The 25,002-nt window shown below is 47.6% G+C and overlaps 1 protein-coding gene across 1 annotated transcript in view; it reads left to right on the top strand.

Moving 5' to 3' along the window:
• Positions 1–3,641: 3,641 nt before the first annotated feature.
• Positions 3,642–25,002, top strand: part of LOC139577325 (neurogenic locus notch homolog protein 3-like) — a 41,232-nt gene continuing 19,871 nt past the window's right edge. The window contains exons 1-8 of the mRNA XM_071404351.1: positions 3,642–3,934; positions 5,875–5,947; positions 20,063–20,205; positions 20,426–20,761; positions 21,674–22,030; positions 22,266–22,421; positions 22,542–22,727; positions 24,540–24,653. Coding sequence (XP_071260452.1) covers positions 3,871–3,934; positions 5,875–5,947; positions 20,063–20,205; positions 20,426–20,761; positions 21,674–22,030; positions 22,266–22,421; positions 22,542–22,727; positions 24,540–24,653 — 1,429 coding nt within the window. The 5' untranslated portion in view covers positions 3,642–3,870. The remainder of the gene's footprint in view (positions 3,935–5,874; positions 5,948–20,062; positions 20,206–20,425; positions 20,762–21,673; positions 22,031–22,265; positions 22,422–22,541; positions 22,728–24,539; positions 24,654–25,002) is intronic.

The raw sequence follows: 25,002 nt of genomic DNA, 5'->3' as shown, positions 1-25,002 counted from the left end.
TCTCGATGGTGCAGCTAAATAATTTTTGGAGGATCTGAGGACCCATGCCAAATCTTTTCAGTCTCCTGGGGGAGAATAGGCTTTGTCGTGCCCTCTTCACGACTGTCTAGGTGTGTTTGGACCATGATAGTTTGTTGGTGATATGGACACCAAGGAACTTGAAGCTCTCAACCTGCTCCACTACAGCTTCGTCGATGAGAATGGGGGCATGCTCGACACTCCTTTTCCTGTAGTCCACAATCATCTCCTTTGTCTTGATCATGTTGAGGGAGAGGTTGTTGTCTTGTCACCACACTTCCAGGTCTCTGACCTCCTCCACTCTGTTCCTGCCAATATCTGTCTTCATGTTGGGAGTTCTAGAGAGCGTGCATTCCCTTCTCATGCACTACTTTACCTGTGTAGTGCACGCACATTGTTTGGGATAATTCATTCTGAATTGTCGGTGACATAATATAAAATGTTGTGCTAATTAATACTATTTCCAATTACCACTGTATGTATTGATGTAAAATACATGTTTATTGAATCTCGTTGAGGTGTTTATTTATTTAAATCATAAATGGATCCACCTGTCGTTAGCTCATACTATGACCATTTCCGCTTTCAGGCTACTTAATTTGCGCTTTTTCACCAGATGTTGGTGGTGTATAGACAACGTGCTGTTGTTACAGTGTTTGGTTGTTACAGTAAGTAGGCCTAGCCTTCTTTGGATCCTTTTAACCTGTCTTTTTTGTCAACTTAAAACCTACTACTACAACCATTTAAAAAAAATGTTCCTGGACTGTAAATTTGTAAATATCCTCAACATCACTTTTGCATTGTAGGCCTACAACACTGTAAATAACTATCCTTTTGATCACGCTACTCCGTCTGCTGTCCCACTCTGGTCCCACTGTGTGCTCCAAAATCCAACTAACTGGGCTGTGATCCATTATCCTTAAAGATGCAATATGCAGATATCGCTCCACCATTTCCTGGTTGCTAAAATTCAAAAATTCGAATAGTTCGCCTAATTTCAGTTTATGTGACAAAACAAGCAAATATAGTGTAGAGAATCATTGTACCATCTAAACCGCTGTGAAATATATTTTAAGAACGGGAAGCATATAAATAGTGCACATAGAACAGATCTACTGCTTCTTATACTTGCTTTCAATAAGAATGACAGATCTACAACACACTTTTCTACGTGAATTTGGTCAGATCCCCCAAAAAGTTACATAGTGCAGCTTTAATAGGCCAAACAATTTTACACCTCAAATAGTGTCAAGGCTCTACACTAGCAAGCCCGTGTCTGTGATACTTATTGGATTACGATACACACTTAACTACAGTGTTGCTATAACAGTGTAATTATTGTTTTACAGTAAGTACAGTGTTACAAGAATATTGTAAATTGTTACACTGTATTGTTACACTGTATTTACAGCAGTAAAAAAATGAATAGTGAGAGTTAACAGGTTTCCAATCCTGTGCCACCATTACTCTGTCACATTTAGTGATGTGACTGATCGGTAACACCTCTGTTGTCAAAGCACTGTCAGAGTAGAACAACCTCTATGGAACAGAGCCAAACAGCCTGCTAGCTGTAAGCACAGGGAAACACACACACACACACACACACTCACACACCTTTTCACTCAGTGATATGACAGAGATATAGGTGCAGGGCGTGCCAGACCCGTGCCATGCATAAATCGGAAATACCAGAACACACACAAACAAACGTGTCCCCAAACTACTTTGTGGTGCTGGGGAATGCCCTCTCAGTGGTCCATTACCCCCAAATATAACATCTCCAACAGCAGTTTCTACTGCGATATATGAGCATATGACAAGGTTGCAGCTGGGATTGGTCAACTGCCCGTTTTGACCTCTATTGTTAAAGTCATCAGGGAAGGATGAAGGGATGATAAGGCGGTCACAGTCAGACATGGAGTTCCTGGGTGATTATAGACTCCCCTAACAGACTCTCTGTCTTACAGCACACAGAGAGAAAACCCTCTCTGGGAAGTCCTCCAGCTGAAAAGGACTCTCAACACAGATGGGAGCCTGCCATGACCCATACGGAGAGGTTATACCACAAGCCCTGCGGTTGCAAGACAAAACTGTAGCCAGCCAAGTGAGATACACAAACTCACCCGATCACACACACTTGCAACCTCTCTTCTTCTCTACATCTGTCTTTCGCAAACATTTGGAGACACTCACACATAGTCAGAGAGTCTTGGTTGAGAGTGAGTTTGCATCCAGTGGCTATATCTGTGTGACAACATCAAAATGATTTGGTGGTACTGGTGAAGAAATCAATTCATCCACCCACCATGTGTACATCATCAACCATTGTATTCGCTGCTGAATCCGGCTATTGACTGGGATGGTTACAGCAGAACACAAGTTTTAGAGGGTCGGTGCCAAAAAAGGCAGGTGTCTGGTGGGCCCTAACAAGCTCTTTTCAATTACCCCTATAGAGTGACGTCACTGGCTGTAACGAACTCCACTCCAAACGAGCTCTGCTACATTCACACCCCTATCTAGCGCTTGTTAATTTATTCAAGGCCAGGAGCAGAATGTCAGTATGCTACTGCCCCCCTTCACCTCAGTCCCCCGCGGAGAGAAACTGTGTCATAATGCCGGACTCCTTTTCTCATTCAAATCACGCGTATTGTCTCTGTAAGCGACCGGCTCCGCTCTGAGCACACAGAACAACCGAGGCACTATACAGCGGCTGTATAAAATGAGTCCACCGACACAGGGCTTTGGACACTGGAGAGGCAGGCTGAGAGAAAGAGAGGCCTGTAGCCCTGACAGTAGCAGTATAAAGGGTGGTAACAGGGATGTCTGCTCTCATTTCCATCATGTAAACATGATTCACAGTCTTATCTGCAAAGCATCAAGTGTAAACACACAAACAAACAAACAAGTAGCACCCAGACACACTCCTGTCAGGATAACAAGAGGCGCATTGTCAGGAAAACAGTAGTCCATCACACTCTACTGTAAACATGTTGTTATTCTACAAAGATTGTTATCTATTATTATCAAGTTGATAATAACAGATCATATCAAGTAGTAATGGCAAAGATTTTTTATGGTAGAATTGGTAGATTGACTTGACACTCAACATGACCCATGGAAAATGTAGGCTACTTAAAAAATGACATCATTCAGAAATTAGATAGCTAACAGTGGGTCAACATTAATTAATGGATTTGTTGCATTGAGATCACAGCTTTTTAATGTAAGTCTACTCTAGATTGGCTATTACAGATCGATTACAACGCTGAAAAAACTCAATATAAAGTGCCAGTATAAACTGACTGTCTACATTTATGTCTTAACGTGCTGTCATATTAATTAGATAATTTACTGTTTCTTTGAAATAATTTTCAAGTGAGAGATACCTCAATGGTACCGTTATGTGTCATACTCTTGAAAGGCAACAAGACTGGTCTCTCCCTAAATGTTGCTAATGACATACAAAAAACACTTTACCCGGTCCATTGAGGGGTGGCTTGCGGACTATTTGTCTTGAGCGGAGTGTAACCCCTTACTGCAAGTGGAAAGGGGAGGAAAGGAGGGCGGAGTAATACCAAGTTGTTTCCCAGCGCAGACTTCAAGCTGAGAAGAAAAAAAAGTTTTTCAAACGTTCCAGGAGGAGACGCACAACAGCCGCGTCCGAGCTGCGAATGCTAATACGGGATAGGACCTATACGATTTATACACCGTTTTTACTTTTAGTTGATTAATGAACTTTTTGAAGATCCCAGACACTGCCTCTTGGAACTTTTATCTCTCGGTGAACTCAAAGGATGTATTACTGCTAAGTTAACACTTCAAAGAGAAGAGTTGGGACAAATTTCCACCGAGATGGGGGGGAATTATAAAGTTTGGATATTTTTACCAATTTTATTCTTGGTCCATAATTGCGAAGGTAAGGACAATTTATTTATTTGACAGTCACATAAATTTCAATTAATGTGTATGTGAGCTTTATTCTAAATTTGGCTAGCAGACAGGTCTGGACATATTCTAGCTTTTTCCGTTTTTTTCCCCTTCACAAATTGTTAACGTTACATTTTGTCACCTGTGTGCTGCGCAATTTAAATGGCATCAGATTGAAGCACATGCCAGACAACATGCTAGCTGATCTCTAGTCTAGGCTACAAAGATTTGTTTTAAGCATTTCATTTACAAAAGCATGGTTGGTTGTTAGTGCGGTTCAAAGTTCGATTTCTAACACATACGAAGGCTATTATAACGGGTTAATAACTGGATAACAAGCATTCGTTTTTGTACAGCCTACGGTAATAGGCTACCAATTTTGTATTTGCATAATGGTCTTTGTAGACTGGTAGTGAACAAGGAGTATTCTATCCTGGAATATTTGCCCCCTGAAGTTATTCTAACTTCTAGCAGTGTTTGAGTAACAAAGCCCAATGTATTCAATGGAAGGAAGTTGGGAGGTGTTTTGTGGAGGTTGATACAAATGTTGCATCTTCTATTGTGTGGTTGAGATTTTTGTTTACAGATTGCATCCGATAACAGCAAAGAATCCGCTTGTCTCTGCGGGATTGGTATGCGTCTCTGTCGGTAACTTTGCGAGGCTGATCGCCACGGTGAGAACATAATTACAAGCGATAGTGTGTTTGCCGCTGGCAGCGCTGTGCAAGCAAGCCCGCAAGAACGGAACGCGGAATGTAACAATTGAAAGAAAGTTACTTCGGGCATTCGTCCACAAATTGTAGGCTAGAAGCACGGTTCACTCACATAAAAACGGAATTTCATATGTATGTCTTGTAGGAGATAAGTATTTTCCCTATTTCATTCAAGTCTTATCCTCGTTCGTGGGGGTATAGGGTGAGATTTGTTTGTGAGTGAAGGGGGGTGATGAGGCAACTTTACCCCCTCCTTATCTGAACAAAGAGCTTTCAACATTTGAACTTTGTTGTTGTGGGGGATGGGATGAGTGCTAGAATATAATTTAACATGATTTAAAAAAAGGTAATGTATCTGTCTATGCTGTGTAATAAGCTCCCACATATGGCTCACAAACCTTTTGGATGGATGTTTGATGGGATTGTGAGTTCCAGATCTGTTTATGCGCGAAAATCCTTTGAACTAGGCCTACTGTTGAGAAAGTAACCTATAGGTCTATTTTGTTGACGGTAAAATACAAGTTTATGGTAGCAAAATGTGATTGGTTGTATACAGGGAAGCTCATAGTTGAACTCTGAATTAATTAATTATGTAATTAATCTTGCAATAACCCTGAACATTAATCAACTTGAGTCGGCTACATTACACTGTAATTAAACAAATTATGGAAACCATTCATTGGCTTATATGTTATGCCTACCCTCAACGAAACGGTTTGGCAGATATTCTTATAGTAATCCCACATAGTCAATAATTACCATATCAAACCTATTATTACTAAAATGATGAATGAATCTATTAAAAATAAATGGAATCCTATCTCGTTTCTCTGTCTACACCCATCTCAGCATCTGCATTCAGTCGCAGATAACGCTATCAGCTCTTGCCAAGAAAGTAAACATAAGCGTACCCATGTAGGCGGGTGTGTCCATAAAGTGTCATTTTAACGAGTGGGAAAATGGAACTGTCTAGCCAAGAGCAACATGTTTGAAATCCAGCACATGGCTTACCGGTATGTTGGAATGATTGATTCTGAACAGCGGACAAGTGTAATTTGATTATATATATATTTTTTAAATGCCCACTTCTCCTCCCACAAATAATATAGGCTGCTCTATCAAATGTCTGGATGAAATTAATATTTCAAACCTGCCCTGAGAAAAGGGCCTGATCACCATGGGTCGGACTCCCTTCATCTCTCCTTCCTCTCCACAGGATTCAGCTGCGTGGATAAATACAGACCTTGTGACAATGGAGGAACGTGCATAGACTCATCCTCGCGATGCATGTAAGTGCAACATCATGTTTTATGGATCACACATGTACGAAATCACTGCAGGCCTACATTGTTCCAAATGGTGATATGATGAGGAGGGAACTCTCAAACAGTATAGGCCCAGATTAGTTGAGGAGTTATGGGGTAGAAACGGTTCAAGTAGGCATAGGTTAGTCATTTGTATCAGTATGCAGAACTTGTGTTATTTAGCGTTGGTTAGTAAATCATTGCATTGCAAATTACTTGAGCTGCACCGCGCTCACAATGGACTGGAACTCAGCCAAGTGCTGGGTGGTTATCGATACAGTGTGGACAATGGCAAGTGTTTACGGTGAACATTTGACACGTTTATTTAAATGTTTCAGTCTGCAATCGAACCACTACTTGGGGTGTAATGTGTGTAATGAACAATACATGGATACATATGAGACAGGTTGAATGGAGTGTTCCAGCCTGGACTTGTTTGCCTTGTGACACACGTTCATTTGGAGTTACACCTGTTGAAGATGAAGAGCTTTGTGAAACATAAATGACAGTATTAAACTGGTCATAGCATGACTAAAGTGTTCCTTATATGCAATTCGGTGGATTGTTTCGTAACCAGCAGAATTCATTTTGAGAGTTTCCCACGGTTTCTATATCGGTGAAGCAACATGATTGTTATCGTGAGAGAGCCAGGGGCTGCTGTTTTTACTTTCCCGCCTGATTTGGACGTTTTCTGTGTGAGCTCTCACACTCATTCACAGTGATTAGGGGTCTTTGTTTTTCCACGTGGGAAACAATCTCAGTAGTTAGGATAAATACCGTGTGATGATGGCTAGGGGGGCATTGGGCTTTTTACCATTGGGGAAAACCAAAGCCTATAATGCATTAGTGTTTGAAGTTGGACCAGAGCTGAGAATGGAACAATATTACTTGGTTCCTTTGGTTTTGACTTTTGTCTGATGAGGTTGGCTGACAGGCAGCTTCCCTCCACTACAGTAGTCTTTAGGACTTGGTTGGTGACACGACCCTCACCTTCATGCTACAGTTGGGCTAAAGGCTATTTGACGTCACCACCATCATTCCAATGCTCAGTAGAGTTTCTCAACCAGGCTATACAGTAGATCCCTATGTAGGCTAGGGATTGACCACTGATTCCACCAGAGTAGTCTATACTATAGTTGCTGCTTGCTTGGAACATTCCACACTGCCGTCTCATTTCATTACTTACATCCCAGTTCTGACCTGTCTGAGAACATGGCCGTTGTAAAAGATCAGACACAGACACCGCATAAAGGTATACAAGTGGCAGGCAGCGTCTGTGTAAACGCACGTGCAGCCAGTAACCAACAAATGACCATATAGTTGTCAAATCATTACCCAAGGCAGGGAAAGCGGTGGGTAAATGTGTAATTGTGTTAATAGCTCCTCAAACTGTTCTTTGTGAGATGAGCTCTCTTCTGTTTTCAAACTGGTTAGACTTTCTGGAGCAGAAGACTTGTCAGGGTCATCACATAACTCTGCTACCAACTAGCCTGTGCTTCAACCTTCTACTGGTCAATACTGTAGTATTGTACATAGTTAAACCCTTGAACTTGGACCAAGCGCGTTCATTCATCTCCCAACTTTAATGGCGTCGCGTCTCTGGGTTAGTGTTTGCCTTTCAGAGAGTGTGTAGTGTGTTCATGCTTTGTGTTCCTCAGCTTTTTGGCGCTGTGCGTCTATATGTATGGGGCGTGGAGGGCTAATCATTCATACGTAATCACCCCTCTGGGTCAGCGTCAACAGCGGTACATAGAAGAGATTCCCAATAGGAAATCTAAATGCCGTACCACACAAAATGGTAACACGTCCACGGCAGGGCCATGACCGGGGCAGGCAGCGTAGCCTCGGCCCGGACAACGGGGGAGCAGAGTGGTCAAACCAGTCCTAGACAGAGGCGACTGGAGGACCCAGCTCACCCCATCCCCTGGGATCCCAGTGTAACTGGAGAACCACAACAAAGATCCTTTCTTCCCCCAGATACCTGACTGTAACCTGGCACCATCAGGAGAGCTGAGAGCTGGGGAGAGGGTGAGAAAAGGAAAGGGCACAGGAGAGTGAGGGAGGAATGGAGAGAGAGAGAGAAATAGCAGATAGAGATAAAAGTGGTAGCTTTAGGAAGAAATTGTAGAGAGCTGGTGAGACACGTGAGATTTTACCTGAAAATCACAGAGGGCAAACTAGCCATTAGCTCTCTGTTTGAAATCATCCTGTGGATTTTCCTACCTGATGTTTCAGAGCAGAAGCTGTTGATCAAGTCCTTCTCTGAAGCTGTGCAACATGGGTTCTCAGGTGACAGTAATATTCTATATTTTTTTTATTGTCATTGTTACTGTCCCAGAAACCAATGTATCCTCTGTCTGGTTGGCAAACATAAAGACATGTTACTAAACTCTGCTCTAAGCATGCCAGAACCATGAAGCTTTGCTCCCTCCCTGTTAGCCCTGTCTGTCTGGCCCCCTCATGGTTCACTGCTGTGGCCCTGTCTGTCTGGCCCCCTCATGGTTCACTGCTGTGGCCCTGTCTGTCTGGCCCCCTCATGGTTCACTGCTGTGGCCCTGTCTGTCTGGCCCCCTCATGGTTCACTGCTGTGGCCCTGTCTGTCTGGCCCCCTCATGGTTCACTGCTGTGGCCCTGTCTGTGTGGCCCCCTCATGGTTCATTGCTGTGGCCCTGTCTGTGTGGCCCCCTCATGGCTCACTGCTGTGGCCCTGTCTGTGTGGCCCCCGCATGGTTCACTGCTGTGGCCCTGTCTGGCCCCCTCATGGTTCACTGCTGTGGCCCTGTCTGGCCCCCTCATGGTTCACTGCTGTGGCCCTGTCTGTGTGGCCCCCTCATGGTTCACTGCTGTGGCCCTGTCTGTGTGGCACCCCTCATGGTTCACTGCTGTGGCCCTGTCTGTGTGGCACCCCTCATGGTTCACTGCTGTGGCCCTGTCTGTCTGCCCCCCGCGTGGTTCACTGCTGTGGCCCTGTCTGTCTGGCCCACTCATGGTTCATTGCTGTGGCCCTGTCTGTGTGGCCCCCTCATGGCTCACTGCTGTGGCCCTGTCTGTGTGGCCCCCGCATGGTTCACTGCTGTGGCCCTGTCTGTGTGGCCCCCTCATGGTTCACTGCTGTGGCCCTGTCTAAGGTGAACGAGCAGGGTCTCAGACATGTGTAGTGGATAGCAGATTACAGGAGTAATCCTTCTGGAACCTGTTCCACTGTTCCACCGTCTCACTGAGCCAGCATGACGGGTCACTTCTGATAGGTGTAGGGGTTGGCTGGTCTGGCCTGGGAGGGACTACTATGCTGATGCACCTGTAACACACACCACAGCGATCCAAGTGATTTCTTCTTCTTCTCTGAGTCATGATAACAGTATATTGGATCCAGTACATTGGCTTCAGGGCATGATAGTCCCTGTTGTGTCATATTTACAGTCTTAGCTATTCTCTTCTCTTGATGCGCCTGCTTACATCAGCATCCTGGAGGGTTGGGGGAGGTACAAAACATACACACATCATTGGCCAGAACGTTGTTGTTCTCTCTGTCCCTCATTCTGTCTCTCTGAATCCCATAGTTGAACACAAGGCCAAGGGAGCACAAAGCCCAGAGACAGACAGACAGACATGTGGTGCACTTGATGGTGAAGAGGTTGAGTATCACAGAGAGAGTGGCCCTCTAGGTGAGCAGTCAGTTGAAGGGCCACGGGTCCCCTCTGCTCCGCCCTGCCCTGCCCCTGTATGTCTGTGTAGATGGAATGTGCAACGGAGGGGCCGCTGGAGTGCCGGAGATAATTAGGCAGATTGAGAGGGTGTCATTCAGAGTGGATCCAGCTGGAAGAATTGGGGGGGGGGGGGACAGCTGGTGGATGTTGTGATGGTAATCCAGTGAAGTCAGATCTTTGACAAAGGGGGAGAAGCGGAGGGCCAGGTGCTGCCATTGAGCGGCCTGCTGGCCGCATGCTGGGAGAGACGGGCTCGTGTGTGGAGGAGTGGAGCCGGCCGGCGGACCAGCCCACGGGCCTCCTCTTCTCTGAACATGCTCCCTTTCTCTCTCACTGCTATTGGGGATGAACGCTCTTTGTCTCTGTGTGTTTTTCCCCAGCTCCTCCAATGGTTTATCTATCCTCTGTGTGTTGTGTCTCTCAAAGCCCACAGTGGTGGACCCCACCACAGATTGCACAATGGCTTCAGATCCTCTGGCAGGGATGGATGGATCTGAAAGATATGTTCTTCTCTCTCTCTCTCTCTCTCTCCCTCTCTCTCTCTCTCTCTCTCTCTCTCTCTCTCTCTCTCTCTCTCTCTCTTACTCTCTCTCTCTCTCTCTCTCTCTCTCTCTCTCTCTCTATCTGTCTGTGAGGCAGGCGGATGGAGGGAGGGAAACAGTGGCTCTGTGTGTTATTAATAGCTGTGATGTGACCTCAGTAGCAGAGTGTAGCAGAGTGAGGTCTATAAATTGTAAGTGTTGTGTTTTAATGACCTCCATGGAAGCTCCCGGCCTCTTAGGACATGATGAACGAGGGACAGTTTTTCAGTTTCATAGGGAACAGCCACTTCAGTGTGTGTGTGTGTGTGTGTGTGTGTGTGTGTGTGTGTGTGTGTGTGTGTGTGTGTGTGTGTGTGTGTGTGTGTGTGTGTGTGTGTGTGTGTGTGTGTGTGTGTGTGTGTGTGTGTGTGTGTGTGTGTGTGTGTGTGTGTGTGTGTGTGTGTGTGTGTGTGTGTGTGTGTAGTAGGGTCTCTGTGTCCTATGAGCTCTGTGTAGTAGAGTCTCTTTGTCCTAGGGTCTCTGTGTAGTAGAGTCTCTGTGTAGTAGGGTCTCTGTGTAGTAGGGTCTCTGTGTAGTAGAGTCTCTGTGTAGTAGAGTCTCTGTGTAGTAGGGTCTCTGTGTCCTGGGGTCTCTGTGTAGTAGGGTCTCTGTGTAGTAGGGTTTTATGTGTTAATGTTTGCTTTATTTTCAGTTGCCACGAGGAAAGAAAGACCTGAGCAGAATTCTGCTCTGTTGAATGTGATTATTGTCATTTGGATCCAAACCAGATAGACCAGGGATTTGATTTTATTTGGATGGGTAACTGGCGGTCACTCAATTAGCCCTGGTCATATTAAAAACTGCAAACATTTCTCTCCGCCCCATGGCAAAATGAGTAGAATTGCAGGAAATGAACTCTAAAACTTCAAATTTCGCTTAGGCCCCCAAAAGATTGCATGTGTGGGTATGGATGCATGTATGCACAGACCCCACCCTCCCCCCCACCGCGAGTTCAGCATTTTGTGACCACGACACCCATTAAAGTTGCCCATCCCTGAGATGTAATCCTGTACAGTACCCCTGTACAGAGCCAGTTCACCTTGAGAGAGAGATGTACACACATTCTCCACTCACTGGGCACAGATGTCATTTCAACAACAATTTTGATGTACATTTGGTTGAGTTGTCAACTAACATGAATTCAACATGAAATCAACAAAAAATGGCACCATGTCATTGGATTTAGGTACAAAAAAAGAAAATGAATTCACTTACGTTGATGACTTTTTGCAAATCCAATCAGTTTTCCACGTTGATTAAACGTCATCACACTGATTTTGTTTTGTTGCAATGACGTGGAAACAATGTTGATTCAACAGCAACAATAAAATCCCAGTGGGCAGTCACACGGTGACGGGCAGCGCGAAGCAGGCAGACAACACAGTTAGTTAGTCCTGTTGGCTTTGCCCGGAACACCTTGGGGATAGTAGTATTTTCTCTGGCGTCTTCACGCTGGATTAGAGAGGAATGCTTAGTAAGATTCCTCCTTTCCTTTCCCCTCTGCTGCTCCTCTCAGTGTGTTGTCCTGCTCACCTCCAGCCCGTTCAGCCCTGCAGTCATCTCAGGAAGGCTTCAAACACCATGACCACGGGCTGTCATTTAAAACGGCATGTTTGGAATGACTGGTGGGATAGATAGACAATTAGGTTCTCTCACGCCAACATGCAGCGGGAGGGACCCACAGATCACTCGTGTCTGGTTGACAGGCAGATTGAGCCATCCCCAATCCGTCATGTCAGGAGGAGACCGCTGACTCCATGGGTGAATCTCAATTGTGTTTCTTGATTCCTTGCGTCCTCTTCCCTCGCCTCCTCAAAACGCATCCATGAGAGAGGATCCATGGAATCACGTAAACACAATTGAGATTCACTCCCAAGGAGTCAGTGGTCTCTTCCCGACTTGAAGGAACCTGTGGATTCAGCTTGTTGGACCTGTAGATAAGATTTGAGGTGGTTGCATATCTAAGGGAAGATGAACAGTATTTATCTGAGACAGCGGTGGTTGGGTCTGAGCAGAGAGACGAGGTAGCGGGCAGAAGGGGGTTTGTCCCCACTGCTCCTGGATCATGGGGGCTGGAGGAGAACTGGGAGCTGTGGTTCCCAGGCCCTGTCAGAGGAAGTGGTGCCTTCTGACCCGCTCTCATACGCACATTCTGTCTGTCTGTGCAGCTTAAAGCAGCTTCCTCACTGCTCTCTGCCCTCCTCCTTGATCCCTCCATCCACACTGACCACAATACCACCAACAACGTTCACTACGCAATCATGTTACTGCCACAACTCATCATCAGGGACTGTGGTACAACTCGCCTGCTTGTTTCTCTCATGTGAACCCTTCATGTTTTGTATTTGGAATCTTTACTAAGAACAAACACTGACTCACACGCACACAGCACTCAGACACAGGGACACAGAGACCGAGACACACAGACACAGACACAGAGACGCATACACTCAACTGAGCTAGATAATCATTGTCAGACTGTCCATTATTGTGTGGCCCAAAGAGGAAGAAAATATGCAATGAAGTCCTGTATTATTACTACATTATGCTTCAGTCCCTATATGTCGAAATCTCGTGCTTAGATAGGGACAGGCCTTCCTCTGATGTCTCATCCCCTGCTTGTTTCTCTTTCTGCTGGGAGACTACGGCTTCTAAAGAGACATGGAATTGGAATAACTGAGGTTGAGCCCAGCCGATTGAGATTCCTCCCCATGTTCCCCTCCCTCTCCTCTCAGACCCAGACTGGCTGAGGAGAGGAAGGAATGGGTTCTTCGCTCAGACGACCAGAGGAAATGCAAGCACTCTTTTCCACAACACAGAAATGTGTTCATGTAGCCGCCGAGCAGCAGGGTGCATTAAAGCTGCAATATCTAACTTTTTGGGCGATCAGTTATAGATCTGTCATTCTCATTGAAAGCAAGTCAAAGAAGCAGTAGATCTGTTCTATGTGAGCTCTTTCTATGCTTCCCACTCTTACATTTAGTTTTACTTTCGATTTTGCACACCAGCTTCAAACAGCTGAAAATACAATATTTTTGGTTATAGAAAATATATTTCACAGAGGTTTAGATGGTACAATGATTCTCTACACTATATTTACTTGTTTTGTCACATAAACCGAAATGTTGGCGAACTATTTGAATTTTAGCAACCAGGAAATGGTGGAGCCTATTTCTGCATAGTCCATCTTTAAAGTAGATAGAAACCAGACACGGTTACAGAAAGATACAAGTCAAATCCCACGTTGTCGAGTGTTTGTTTTGGTGTTTATAAGATGTTAGAGGAGATAGAAGTGAGGACCTTCATCTTAAAGTTCTCCAGCGGTTTGTTGGTGAGAGTGCTTGAGATAACGGACATTCTTTGGCCCTTTTCCTAGCGTTCCCCCCCCCGGTTTCTTATCACTGTGGAAGATAGTCCCTGTCTTGTAAACATACCTCCAATGACTCTGATTATCACACAGCCTTTCTCCTGTGAAGCGGTCTGCTCTGTGCTGGTCTGTTTGGTTTGGACTCCACATTCTAATCCATCAACCTGTCCTCATAAAAGCTTTTGTTTGAATATATTGAAATCCATTCATTGCTCTCTCCCAAAGTCATTGTGAAATAAATGTTCACCGAGGAGTAGAATAGCCAACTATGATAAATGAACTTGGTCTTTGGATTGGAACAAATGCTGTCTCATCATCATTAGTCACATTTAGGCCTGGCTATACATTATTCCTGAATGAACTTGGAACCAGCACAGTGAGAAACAGGCAAGATATTGCGAGGGAAGTTCTGTCATTTCATGATGGGGAATCATTTGTTGAGAAACTCTGTGAGGAAGTTGCCTTTTGTGCTGGAAAAAGTCATTTGATTTTCTCAGGCTTTGCAGCAGTCTGGTTCGGTTTAGGTGGTGGGGTTCTGTGGTGGAGCACGTTGAAGAATGCTTTGGAAGACCTCGACCTTGGGATGCATGTGATGTGGTTATGGACGTCTGCTTTGCTATTCAAACTATTTCAGGGAGGTTTTTTTTCCAGAAGAAAAGGTGTTGACATTTGAGGTATTTCTTAAGATATCGACTTTAGTGTTGCATTGTCTCCTAAAGAACCAGTGTCTTCGTTCCAGTTTAATGTGAGGTAAATGTGTGTGTTTACTGCATTACTGAGCCCTTATTTACACAATTGCAGACATGTGTCACGCCAAGGATCAAAAATGCACCATGTCCATGCGGTCTTCTGACCAGAGAAAGCAAGGAGTTACAAAGAGCATTGAGACGAGCAAAGCCACAAGAGTTTGAAATACACCGATAGGCCCATGTGTTCTTGTCCCCTCGAGGGTTAAGAGCGTTTAGTGACAGCTTTTTTCTGCTCAGATTCATATTTGCTTTTCTCTAAGAGGAGGTTAATTGTCTTAATGTTCACATGGTTAATATTCATGCCATGGGGGAGCTCCTCAAACCTCCCTCTGCTCATTTCAATACCTCCATTGTCTGTCGCCAAGCACCATTGTTCAATAAAACGTTGCACTTTAAACTGGGAAACTGTCGTACGTACACACATCCTTTTATAGTTGATCATGGTCATTCTGTTTAATCTTGTCACTAACTGAACTCTAAGTTACCTGTACATACTGTATGCTCTCCAGAACTTTACAAACTGTCTTCACAGAACCCTGTGTCTCTCCCAAATGCCCCCCCTCCACTCTCACCCTCTCCCCAACCATGGGTTACTGTTGCCAGGCTACAGCTGAGATCTGTTGGTCCGTGTAAGCTCAGGCCTGAAAGACTGTCTGTTTGGGTCACTGCCCCTCCTCCCTCCACCCCCCCCCCATCACACAATGGAGTTCTGACTACTTTAGCTCTTTTATTTGGCCCACAGAACTCTCCCCTACCCCCAACCTGTTGGCTCCTCTCTGAGAAAGAGGAGAGCAGGGAGAGAGAGGGGGTGTTGGGGGAGGAGGATCTCTTCTTGTTGGCAGTGTGGTGTCAGTATGGACTCTCACAAAGAAATGAGAAATGGAGCTGCTGGTTCCTGGTGGTGGTGATGGTGGTGGTGGTGATGGTGGTGGTGGTGGGAGTTTGCCTGACGGGGGCTGTGCTTTGCTGTGGGCAGAACACTGCCTCAGAAGGACTTTTGTTGGAGGTTACCAAATTCCCATACCTTCATAAATTCCTCCCAGAGCAAGCTCGCAAACAAGGGAAGGAAAAAACTTCCATGACAGTTCTCAGAAGTGTAGAGGTTGGAGATTCCTTCCTTCCTGCTGAAGGGGATGACAAGATGGTGGCCCTGCTGTGCTTTCTATCCTGTTATTGTTATTGTCCATCTGTCTTGTATGGGCTTTTGGTTGGTTCACAATACCTGTGGAATAGGTCACCCTCTGAGTGGGGATCAGGCCATTCGTCCACACTTGTTGCTCTGTAGGCCGTGGCCGTGGTGTGTCGAACCGTGTCACAGATTACTGCGTGACGTCCACAGGTGAGCTGGCCTGCGACCCCTGTGTCAGGCTGGGTGATGTATTGTGTCTGAGAGGGTGGGCTCAGGTTACCTTGCACAATGACCCACAGAGCAGAAAAAGTGTCTCTGGGTTACTGTCACTCACACGGGCTGAACGGAGGTGTCCTGATTCACACACATAAATCACGTCTCCTTTATCTGGAGAGGAACACATGCTCAGCCTTAACACAGGGTCTGCTTTTCAACATGTAAAACATAGGAGTTACTAATGGTTCTTTGCTGTAGGTCTGTCTGGGTCCCTTGATGTTGTTCAGAAGCCTCCCCCATAAAGTGTAGAACGTTGGAGTAGCTCAATCTCATTGTCACCAGTTTTGTCATTTCTCAGTGGATCCCCAGCCCTGTGATGCGCTCGCCATACTTCCTCCCTCCTCTTCCAGCAGCTATAGTGGTTGTAAGTTCCTGCCTGTGTTTGGGTGTGTACTGTGGTGTTTCTTTGCATGTGTGCGCACATTATACCATGTGAATATGTGCATCGTTTTTGTTGTCATTGGTGCCCTTTTGGTTGAAGGTGTAAAAAGTAACTCCATTGCATGTGAGTGTTTGTGAAGTAATGTTGTGTGTGTGTGTTGGTGTTCGTGCCTCGTCTACCAGCCAGGCAGAATAGCTCCATTGTTCTAGCAAGAGTAAAGCCCTGGCAGAGCGGACCAACACCAGACAGCCTGAGTGTCTCTGACAGATGTGGACAGATGCATGGTGCTGGCTGGGGCTGCAGCTGGCGTCAACCCTCAGGTCTGTTGTGACGTGAGGAGATTACCCTGGCTTTTCTGGCCCCGGCCCCCGCTGCACCCCACAGACCTCCCCCTCGTCTGGCTCTGGCGCACTCTCTTCCTCAAAGGTCAGGAGTCAGCCCTCAGTAAATCTTGACAGAGGTTGCGCAACACCCCCCCCCCCCCCCCCCACACACACACCTGCTCTCTCCACATCCTACCACTAAACACTTAACACTCCCTGGCTCTGGTCGAAGGTCCAACAGCTACTGCTCTGCTAGGCTATACTACAGCAGTCTCAGTGGACAAGCACTTTCACAACACTGGTGGAATCCAGGTTGCTGTAAAAGTCTGAACTGAACTCCCAGATTCTGATAAGGCTGCCTGACTGAACCACAGGTGCAGGACGAAATAGCGTCCTCCACAGCCACGAGACTGACAGAACCCTGGTTTAGTTATGTGTTCCCAGAGTAGCATGTTGACAATGGCCAAGGCCTTAGACAAAAGAATGTGTGTTTTGGCTGCTGGACTCTGTGTGTTTTTAAAGGAAAGCAAACAATCTCTCCACTGCATTCCCTCCTGCTCTACCGCTGCTGCTGCTCAATCACAGACACACACACACACACACACACACACACACACACACACACACCTAATTTATTCTCACAATCCAGTCATACTCTTTTACCCTTACTTCCTGAATTGTAACATCTCTCAGTCAGTATTATCCACACATTATGCAGCTCTCTCCACTGTCGTCGGTTGAGATTCTCCTCTCTCCCTTAAACTTTTAACTGCCGTATCAACAGAATACAAGTCAAAAAGATTTGAGTGTGACTGCCCTGGTCTCATTCACTGTGCCTCAGACAAACACACACACATACAGTCTCACATCCGCTAGTTTCTAAAAGTAGCTGTAAGTTATTCCCTGTCTGTCTGTCTGTCCGGGAGAGTTGTGAAGGCCTTTAGAACAGAACAACAGGCCGTAAAAGATGGCTGTTCTGCCGTTCTTTCTTCAGCGTTTTAAATGGCCACAGCACAGAATGGCCTCAGAAGAGTTTGAGTGTCAGTCTGTGTTGTTAGTTTTAAAACCTCCAAGCGGTTCCCCTTCCCCTCCTCAGTCCGGCCAAACGTCTCTTTGTACCGACGCAGTGCTGTCCTCGTTTCTTCCTGGGTGACACCCTAGATTCCAGACATAGTTCATTTGCTTCTAAATAAACTCAGCCAAGCCATGACAAATAGCAAAGGGGACGAAGGCTTGGGAGGGAGGGGGTGGGAGGTGAGGCTTGCTCGTTCGTCTGTGAGGTTGCCAGGGCAACAGGGATATGGGATTCAGAGAGAGTGTTTTCAGAGCAGGGGACGAGGGATTACAGGAAATATGACATGACATTCTCTCTCGACCAGACCCCCCTCTATACCCCACCCATACCCTCCCAAAGACATTCTCTCTCCAACAGAATCCCCCGCCTTCCCACAACCACCCACATCCCCCAGCCAGCTCCGCCCCCTCCTTTCCACAGCCTGACTGACATTATCATTACAATCAGACTGGTGACCTTTGACATCTGACCTCCCAGCGTGTGAGTGGGTTCATAGGGAAAACCAGGCCTATGCTGCAGGAGCTTTGGGACACGGAGGAGTAGCCGTGGAAACTAAGCGAGCCAGCGGCCCCCCCTCTCTCTCCTCTCTCTCTCTCTCTCTCTCTCTCTCTCTCTCTCTCTCTCTCTCTCTCCTCTCTCTCTCTCTCGCTCTCTCTCTCTCTCTCTCTCTCTCTCTCTCTCTCTCTCTCTCTCTCTCTCTCTCTCTCTCTCTCTCCTCTCTCTCTCCATATTGCTGCCCTAGCTCTTCTTCCATGTAGAGGAGCATAACTCTCCCAGGCCCCAACACTGTCCCAACTGCCAAGAACCATTATGTTCTTACTGTAATGGCAGTTTTGTTCAAAATGACCGGTTGTCATATTAATCAGAGTGGTGCACTTGAATAATCTTGTAATTCTTCTCAGCGTGTCATTGAAAGTGTAGAGGGGAAACAAATTGTAATGGGAGGACTTTCCTGGGTTTCTCTGGATTTTAGGTCCGGTGTGTGTGTGTCTCTATGGCTGCACATTCATGTGGGTGTGCCTGCCTCTCCATGCTGAGCCCTGTGGCTTCTCGGTCTCGCCATTGTCATGGCAGGTAGAAAGAAAGGCCACAGAACACTGAGCAGTCTTGTTTTTAGGAAGCGGAGCAGAGCAGCCAATGGAACACAGTGTATTAGAGAGACAGAGAGCAGTCCGGCTCAGTATTCAGCACACAGGGCCTGGTAACCCACAAGAAGAGTGGCCCCTACGGAACAGCTCCTCCTCCCCCTGCACTAGCCTCAGGCCCCCCAGTCAGAGAGCAGAGTCAGAAAAGCAGATTGCGGGAGGAGAGAGAGAGAGAGTAGGTAACAAAAGATGCACAAAAAGTAACAGAGATGATCTACCCCCTCCTGCAAACAAGAAGAGGAAAAGCCATTGTTGTTTTCTGCCCGGGGGTTATTTTACAGTGAAATAGGAGAGCGGGCCCCGAGGGAGGGTCAGGGCCCAGCCATCACTTCCCTGTCATCAGCTTCAAACGACCTGTTTGAAGTGGGAGCCAATTCCCGTCCCTTTCGCCGGACCGGGGCTCCCTTTCCCTGGGTGGATGTAGGGTTATCTACCTATCACACTGGCCTCCCTCTCAAACAGACCCCAATAGGTAGTGCTTCGCCGAGCTCTCCCTCCCCTGGGGCCCCTGGAGTAGGCCACAGGAAACCTGTCGTTTACCTCACCCTACCTGCGCACTTTTAGTTCCGGCTTTAGTCGTCCATCAAGATGGTGTGATGCGTTACTGGAAAACAACAACTAGGAAGAACAACAACCAGGAAGCAGAGACATTTATTTCTCATCTAGACTTTAGAATCGTTCGCGAGCAGCTCTCAGAGTCAGTGAAATGTTGTTGTGTTAGTGGAGTCCTGGTTCCTAATGTCTGCATCTCTCATAGGTCAACTATGTCACAGGTGGTCTAAGCTGCTGGTTTTGGGCGTGCTCGTTTTAACGTACGAGGGGGAAAGTGAGAGCTGAAGTGCGGAAAAGGAGTAATGGTGGAAGAATGTGAACTGGCATGGAGAGAGTGATGCTTTCCATCTGGGAACAACAGAGGGAGAGGGAAATGGAGAAGAGTGCATGTCTTGTATTTTACAGACAAGAGAGAAAGACAATGACTGATAGCTTACAGCTGTTTCCAAATTAGAAACAGTGTGTGTAAAGTGTGTGTGTGTGTGTGTGTGCTTGCAGTATAAATATTCTGACTGAATGGAACCCACCCAGTCCAGGGCCAAGGGGACTGACTCCTTCCAGGGTCTGAGTCAGAGTCAGGGGTGCCTGCCAAGGTGTCTGTCAGAGGGTGGAGCAGGAACATGGTGGGAGCTGGGAACGGGGTTGCCTGCCTGGCTTTTGGCTGGAAAATCACACTGATGTAGTTGTAGTTAGTTTCACTTCTCTCCCAACTTGCTCAGCCCTGAGGGCTGCTGCTCTGCTGTCAGTCTGTCTGTCAGTCTGTCTGTCAGTCTAACCTAGGGTCTAACATGCTGTGTTCCGTATTTCTGTCCAGATGTCGGCCGGGGTACATCGGGCCTCTGTGCCAAAGCCTGGACCCCTGTCACCGGTCGCCATGCCTCAACGGAGCCGCCTGCAAGAGCCAGGTGGCCAACGGAATGCCACAATTCACCTGTGTGTGCCAGAGAGGGTTCAGAGGTCTGTCTGTCTGTCTGTCTGTCCGTGTGGATCAGTGTTTACTGAGAGAGTGGTGCCGGAAAGAGCTGATCTGTGCACATTTATGTACAGTGTGCAAGTACATTTATGAAAGGCAGTTGAAGGCTCATGCATGCTTATAACAAGTTATAAAGCATATATTAGGTTTAGGTGTTAACTAAAATGTTCATAATGAGACATTGCATCCCTTATCTATCTACAGGTCAAGACTGCTCCCTCATAGACGCCTGTGCCACCAGCCCCTGTGCCAATGGCGCCCGCTGTGCCAGTTGGAATAACCACTATAATTGTTCCTGCCCGCCCGGGTTCCAGGGGAAGAACTGCCGCAACGATATCGACGAGTGCCGCAAGTCTGGCGTCTGTCTCAACGCAGGCCTCTGCATGAACACCCATGGTTCCTTCCGCTGCCAGTGCCCACCTGGGTACAGCGGGCGCACCTGCGAGGTGTCCTCCCTGCCCTGCGCCCCCTCCCAGTGCATCAACGGGGGCACCTGCCGCCCGACCGGAGATCACACCTACGACTGTGCCTGCCTGCCAGGTAAACTGATTGGCTCATAAACTGGCCCACACACACACACACACACACACACGCACACACACACACACACACACTGCCTCAACACAGACCCCAGAGCCCCGCCAGTCACTATGAACCCCAGGTCTTTCTCAGGGTTCCCCAGGCTGTCTGACGTAGCTGCTAGTGCTGTCTGGTGGGATGTGGATCTACTCCCCTGTCTTTCCCAGGTTCCCATGCCCCTCTCTCTCTCTCTCTCTCTCTCTCTCTCTCTCTCTCTCTCTCTCTCTCTCTCTCTCTCTCTCTCTCTCTCTCTCTCTCTCTCTCTCTCTCTCTCTCTCTCTCTCTCTCTCTCTCTCTCTCTCTCTCTCTCTCTCTCTCTCTCTCTCTCTCTCTGGCTGCTATTAATAGCTTGTTGACGGGATGGGGGGACAAACGGGGGTTGGGAGTGGAGAGTGGGCCTCTGCTCCCTTCAGGAGGAATTTACTTCATGGCCCTTCTGGCTTCCCTCCTGGGAGCTGACAGGAAATGTCTCTGAGCCGGAGAGGAAGTCATTGAAACTGTGAGAGATTATAAAACAAGCAAACATGGCAGGGAGTAGTGGACCTCTGTAACGCAGCACAGCGCTGTGTGTCAGCCTGGTGGTGTCAGGGGCCTCCCTGGTGCTCTGCTGCTGCTGCTGCCTACTGTGGGAAACACCACGCCATGAGAACATGTAAACACTTTTACTGCCCCTCTCTGCCCTTTACCTCCACGGCTGTGGGAAGCAGAAGGGAATGTTTAGGAAGACCATATGAATGGAAGTGGGGGCATTGGATGTGTTAGTGAGCACTTAACTCGAATGGGAGTGGCTATTATCCCTGAGACTTAGCTTCTTGGCTCACCTCTCTCTCCCTCTCTCTCTTTCCCTCTCTGCTCTTTCTCTCTCTCTGTCAGGGTTCGAGGGACACAACTGTGAGACGAACGTGGACGACTGCCCAGGGCATAGGTGTATGAATGGAGGCCTGTGTGTGGATGGAGTCAACACCTATAATTGCCAGTGCCCACCTGAGTGGACAGGTCAGTACTGTGCAGAAGATGTCAATGAGTGCCTTATGCAGCCCAACGCCTGCCATAACGGAGGCACCTGCTTCAACACCATCGGGGGGCACACCTGCGTGTGCGTCAACGGCTGGACGGGAGACGACTGCAGCGAGAACATCGACGACTGTGCCACCGCCGTGTGCTTCAACGGCGCCACCTGCCACGACCGCGTGGCGTCCTTCTTCTGCGAATGCCCCGTGGGGAAAACCGGTGAGTCCGCTGGTCCACTGTTTCTCTGTGTCCCTGTTAGGGTTGTGAAATTCCGGGAACTTTCCCCAAATTACCTGGTTTTCCTGAAATCCCGGTCTGGAAAACCAGGGAAGTTTCCAGAATTTTGCAGTCCTAGTCCCAGTCAGCTGTATGTTAGTTAGGGTCTTGTTTGTTTACTCACAGGAGGACAGTGTTCCTGACATGGCTCTGTTTGTCACTGTGTCCCCTCCCTCAGGTCTGCTCTGTCACCTGGACGACGCGTGCGTCAGCAACCCGTGTAACGAGGGCGCCGTGTGTGACACCAACCCCCTGAACGGGCGCGCCATCTGCACCTGTCCCGCCGGCTTCGTGGGCGGAGCCTGCAACCAGGACATGGACGAGTGTTCCATTGGTAAGATGGCATATTATTTAGCACCGCCCTCTGCTTTGTGTTGGTCCTATCTCACCTGGCCCCCCCCTATATGTACTGTGTGTGAGCGGGTGCACTGACCCCTGTTCCCTCTGCCTACAGGTGCCAACCCCTGTGAACACTTTGGGAAGTGTGTGAACACGGAGGGGTCCTTCCAGTGCCAGTGTGGCCGAGGCTACGCCGGACCCCGCTGTGAGATAGACATCAACGAGTGTCTGTCCATGCCCTGCCAGAACGATGCCACCTGTCTGGACCGCATCGGAGAGTTCACCTGCATCTGCATGCCAGGTAGGACCACACCCCAACCACCTGGAGACACCTCACAGCACAGAACTACAGCTAGGGAACTACAGGGAACTACGGCTACTGAACTACAGCCAGAGAAATACAGGGAACTACGGCTACTGAACTACAGCCAGAGAACTACAGGGAACTACGGCTACTGAACTACAGCCAGAGAAATACAGCCAGGGAACTACAGGGAACTACGGCTACTGAACTACAGCCAGAGAACTACAGGGAACTACGGCTACTGAACTACAGCCAGAGAAATACAGGGAACTAAGGCTACTGAACTACAGCCAGAGAACTACAGAGAAATACAGCTAGGGAACTACAGGGAATTACAGCTACTGAACTACAGCCAGAGAACTACAAATAAGTACAGGGAATTACAACTACGGAACTACAACCAGGGAACTACAACCAGGGAACTACAGCCAGGGAATTACAGCTATGGAACTACAGCCAGGGAACTACAGCCAGGGAACTACAGCCCAGTCCTGTCTCATCTCATCTCTCACTGCTCTCCCATCCCTCTTGTTTACTATAGACCCTCTGAGCCCCAGACACGATGATGGCTTTACACTTGACTTTCCCAGAGTAGCAGAAGCCACAGCTCTAACCCTCCATCAACCCTCAGCACTAGATCTTATTATGTAACACGTTCTCACTGCTGCTGCTGCTGCTGCTGGTGGTGGTGGGCTAGAGAGGTGCTCATAACCTTGACACCGGTGGTCCCAGTAAGACAGCCAGCCAGTGTGTTAGTTAGAACGGTACAGAGTCAAGGCTGCCGACCCTCCTTCACAAACACATTGAAACTCTCACGCACGGCACCGTCCTCAGTCCATGCATGCTGGCTGGGGGTTTGGTTTGGGGGACTATGCAAATTAGGGATGGGAGTCGTGGTCTATAGGGCTGGATGGTGAGAGAGGGAGAGAGAGAAGCGAGGCGAGGGGGAGGAGTGTGCTGTGAATAATAATGAGCGGTGGAGTGGTGGGAATGGAGCAGAACAATAGGGCCCCTCTGTGCTCCACTTTACACCCCTCTTACACACACACACAGAGAAGAGAAGGGAGAGAGGCTTTTTCCCAGAGCTTCTACCCTCCCCCTTCCCCTCCACCTCCCCGTTCATTTTCCACAGACAGCTCCCTTCCTCTCTCTCCACCCTCCTCATCATCGGCTAGCCTGGTTTAGCGCCATGTGGAGTGGCCGATTCTTCCTGATTCCACGCCACCTCTGTCTCTTCAGAGCCGCCGCGGCCCAGTCCACACTCAGCTTCACCTCAATGGAGGGGACACTGCAACGCTCTATAGCACGATTCCACTGAATATAGGACAGTTGTTAAGGGGGAAGATGACCCAGGGACGGAGTGGTAACACGGTGTGGAACCACGGTGGGGTTTGGTGATCCAGGTCACAGCCTTAGCCCAGGCAGCACTTCAATTAGGTGTATTTGTGATGGTTTCCCATCCAGGGAGTAAAAGCTAACGTTCCCCCTGTGGTTTGGGACTCTGACAAGAGCAGTGTTGATTGAAAACCTTCTGTGGCCTCCTGAGACTGTGAACTCTTTCCACTGCTAGAAGTCCCCTAGATAGATAGGGAAACTATATAGTCATGTCTCCTGGACATAGAAGGCCCAGATGAATCGTTTTTCACTTCACGTTTTTGTATTTTATGAATAACTATGATCTTTGATATTTGTTTTAATAATGTATATGCAGGGGGGTGTTCTTTAATAATGATGTTGATTGTCCTGTTTGAAAATCCAATAAATATATGTTAAAATATATATATATATATATGCGTATTTACTTTCCAGGCTACATGGGGACCTACTGTGAGGTGGATGTGGATGAGTGTGAGAGCAACCCTTGTGTGAACGACGGTATCTGCCGGGACATGGTCAACGGCTTCACATGCACCTGTCAACCAGGTAAGACCCGTTTCATGTCTGAGTCTCTCTGAGCTGTTGAGATACAGCAAAGAACCTCTCCAGCCTTTCATGAATGAAAATAGCTGACCTGTGCCGGTGTTGGTCAGTGTGAACCGAACGGGTGTGAGATGTAGAGTTAAATGTCCCTGTGAATCAGTGCTCCTCTTGCTAGTTTTGTCTGATGGGAGTTTAGAGCAACCAAGCCCAGTCATAAAAGCCACGCAGGCCCCAGAGGCAGCCTGCCTATCCTTTCCACTGAACAAAGACACTATTGTGACCCCCCACAACCCCTCCCCCTTCCTCTCCCCATCTATGGTGGAATGTGGAAGGGACAGCAGTCCTACTAATG

This window comes from Salvelinus alpinus, chromosome 1 (genome assembly GCF_045679555.1).
Source record: "Salvelinus alpinus chromosome 1, SLU_Salpinus.1, whole genome shotgun sequence".
Classification (NCBI taxonomy): Eukaryota; Metazoa; Chordata; class Actinopteri; order Salmoniformes; family Salmonidae; genus Salvelinus; species Salvelinus alpinus.
Note: the sequence above shows the minus strand (reverse complement) of the source record. Positions and strands in the feature narration are given on the sequence as shown.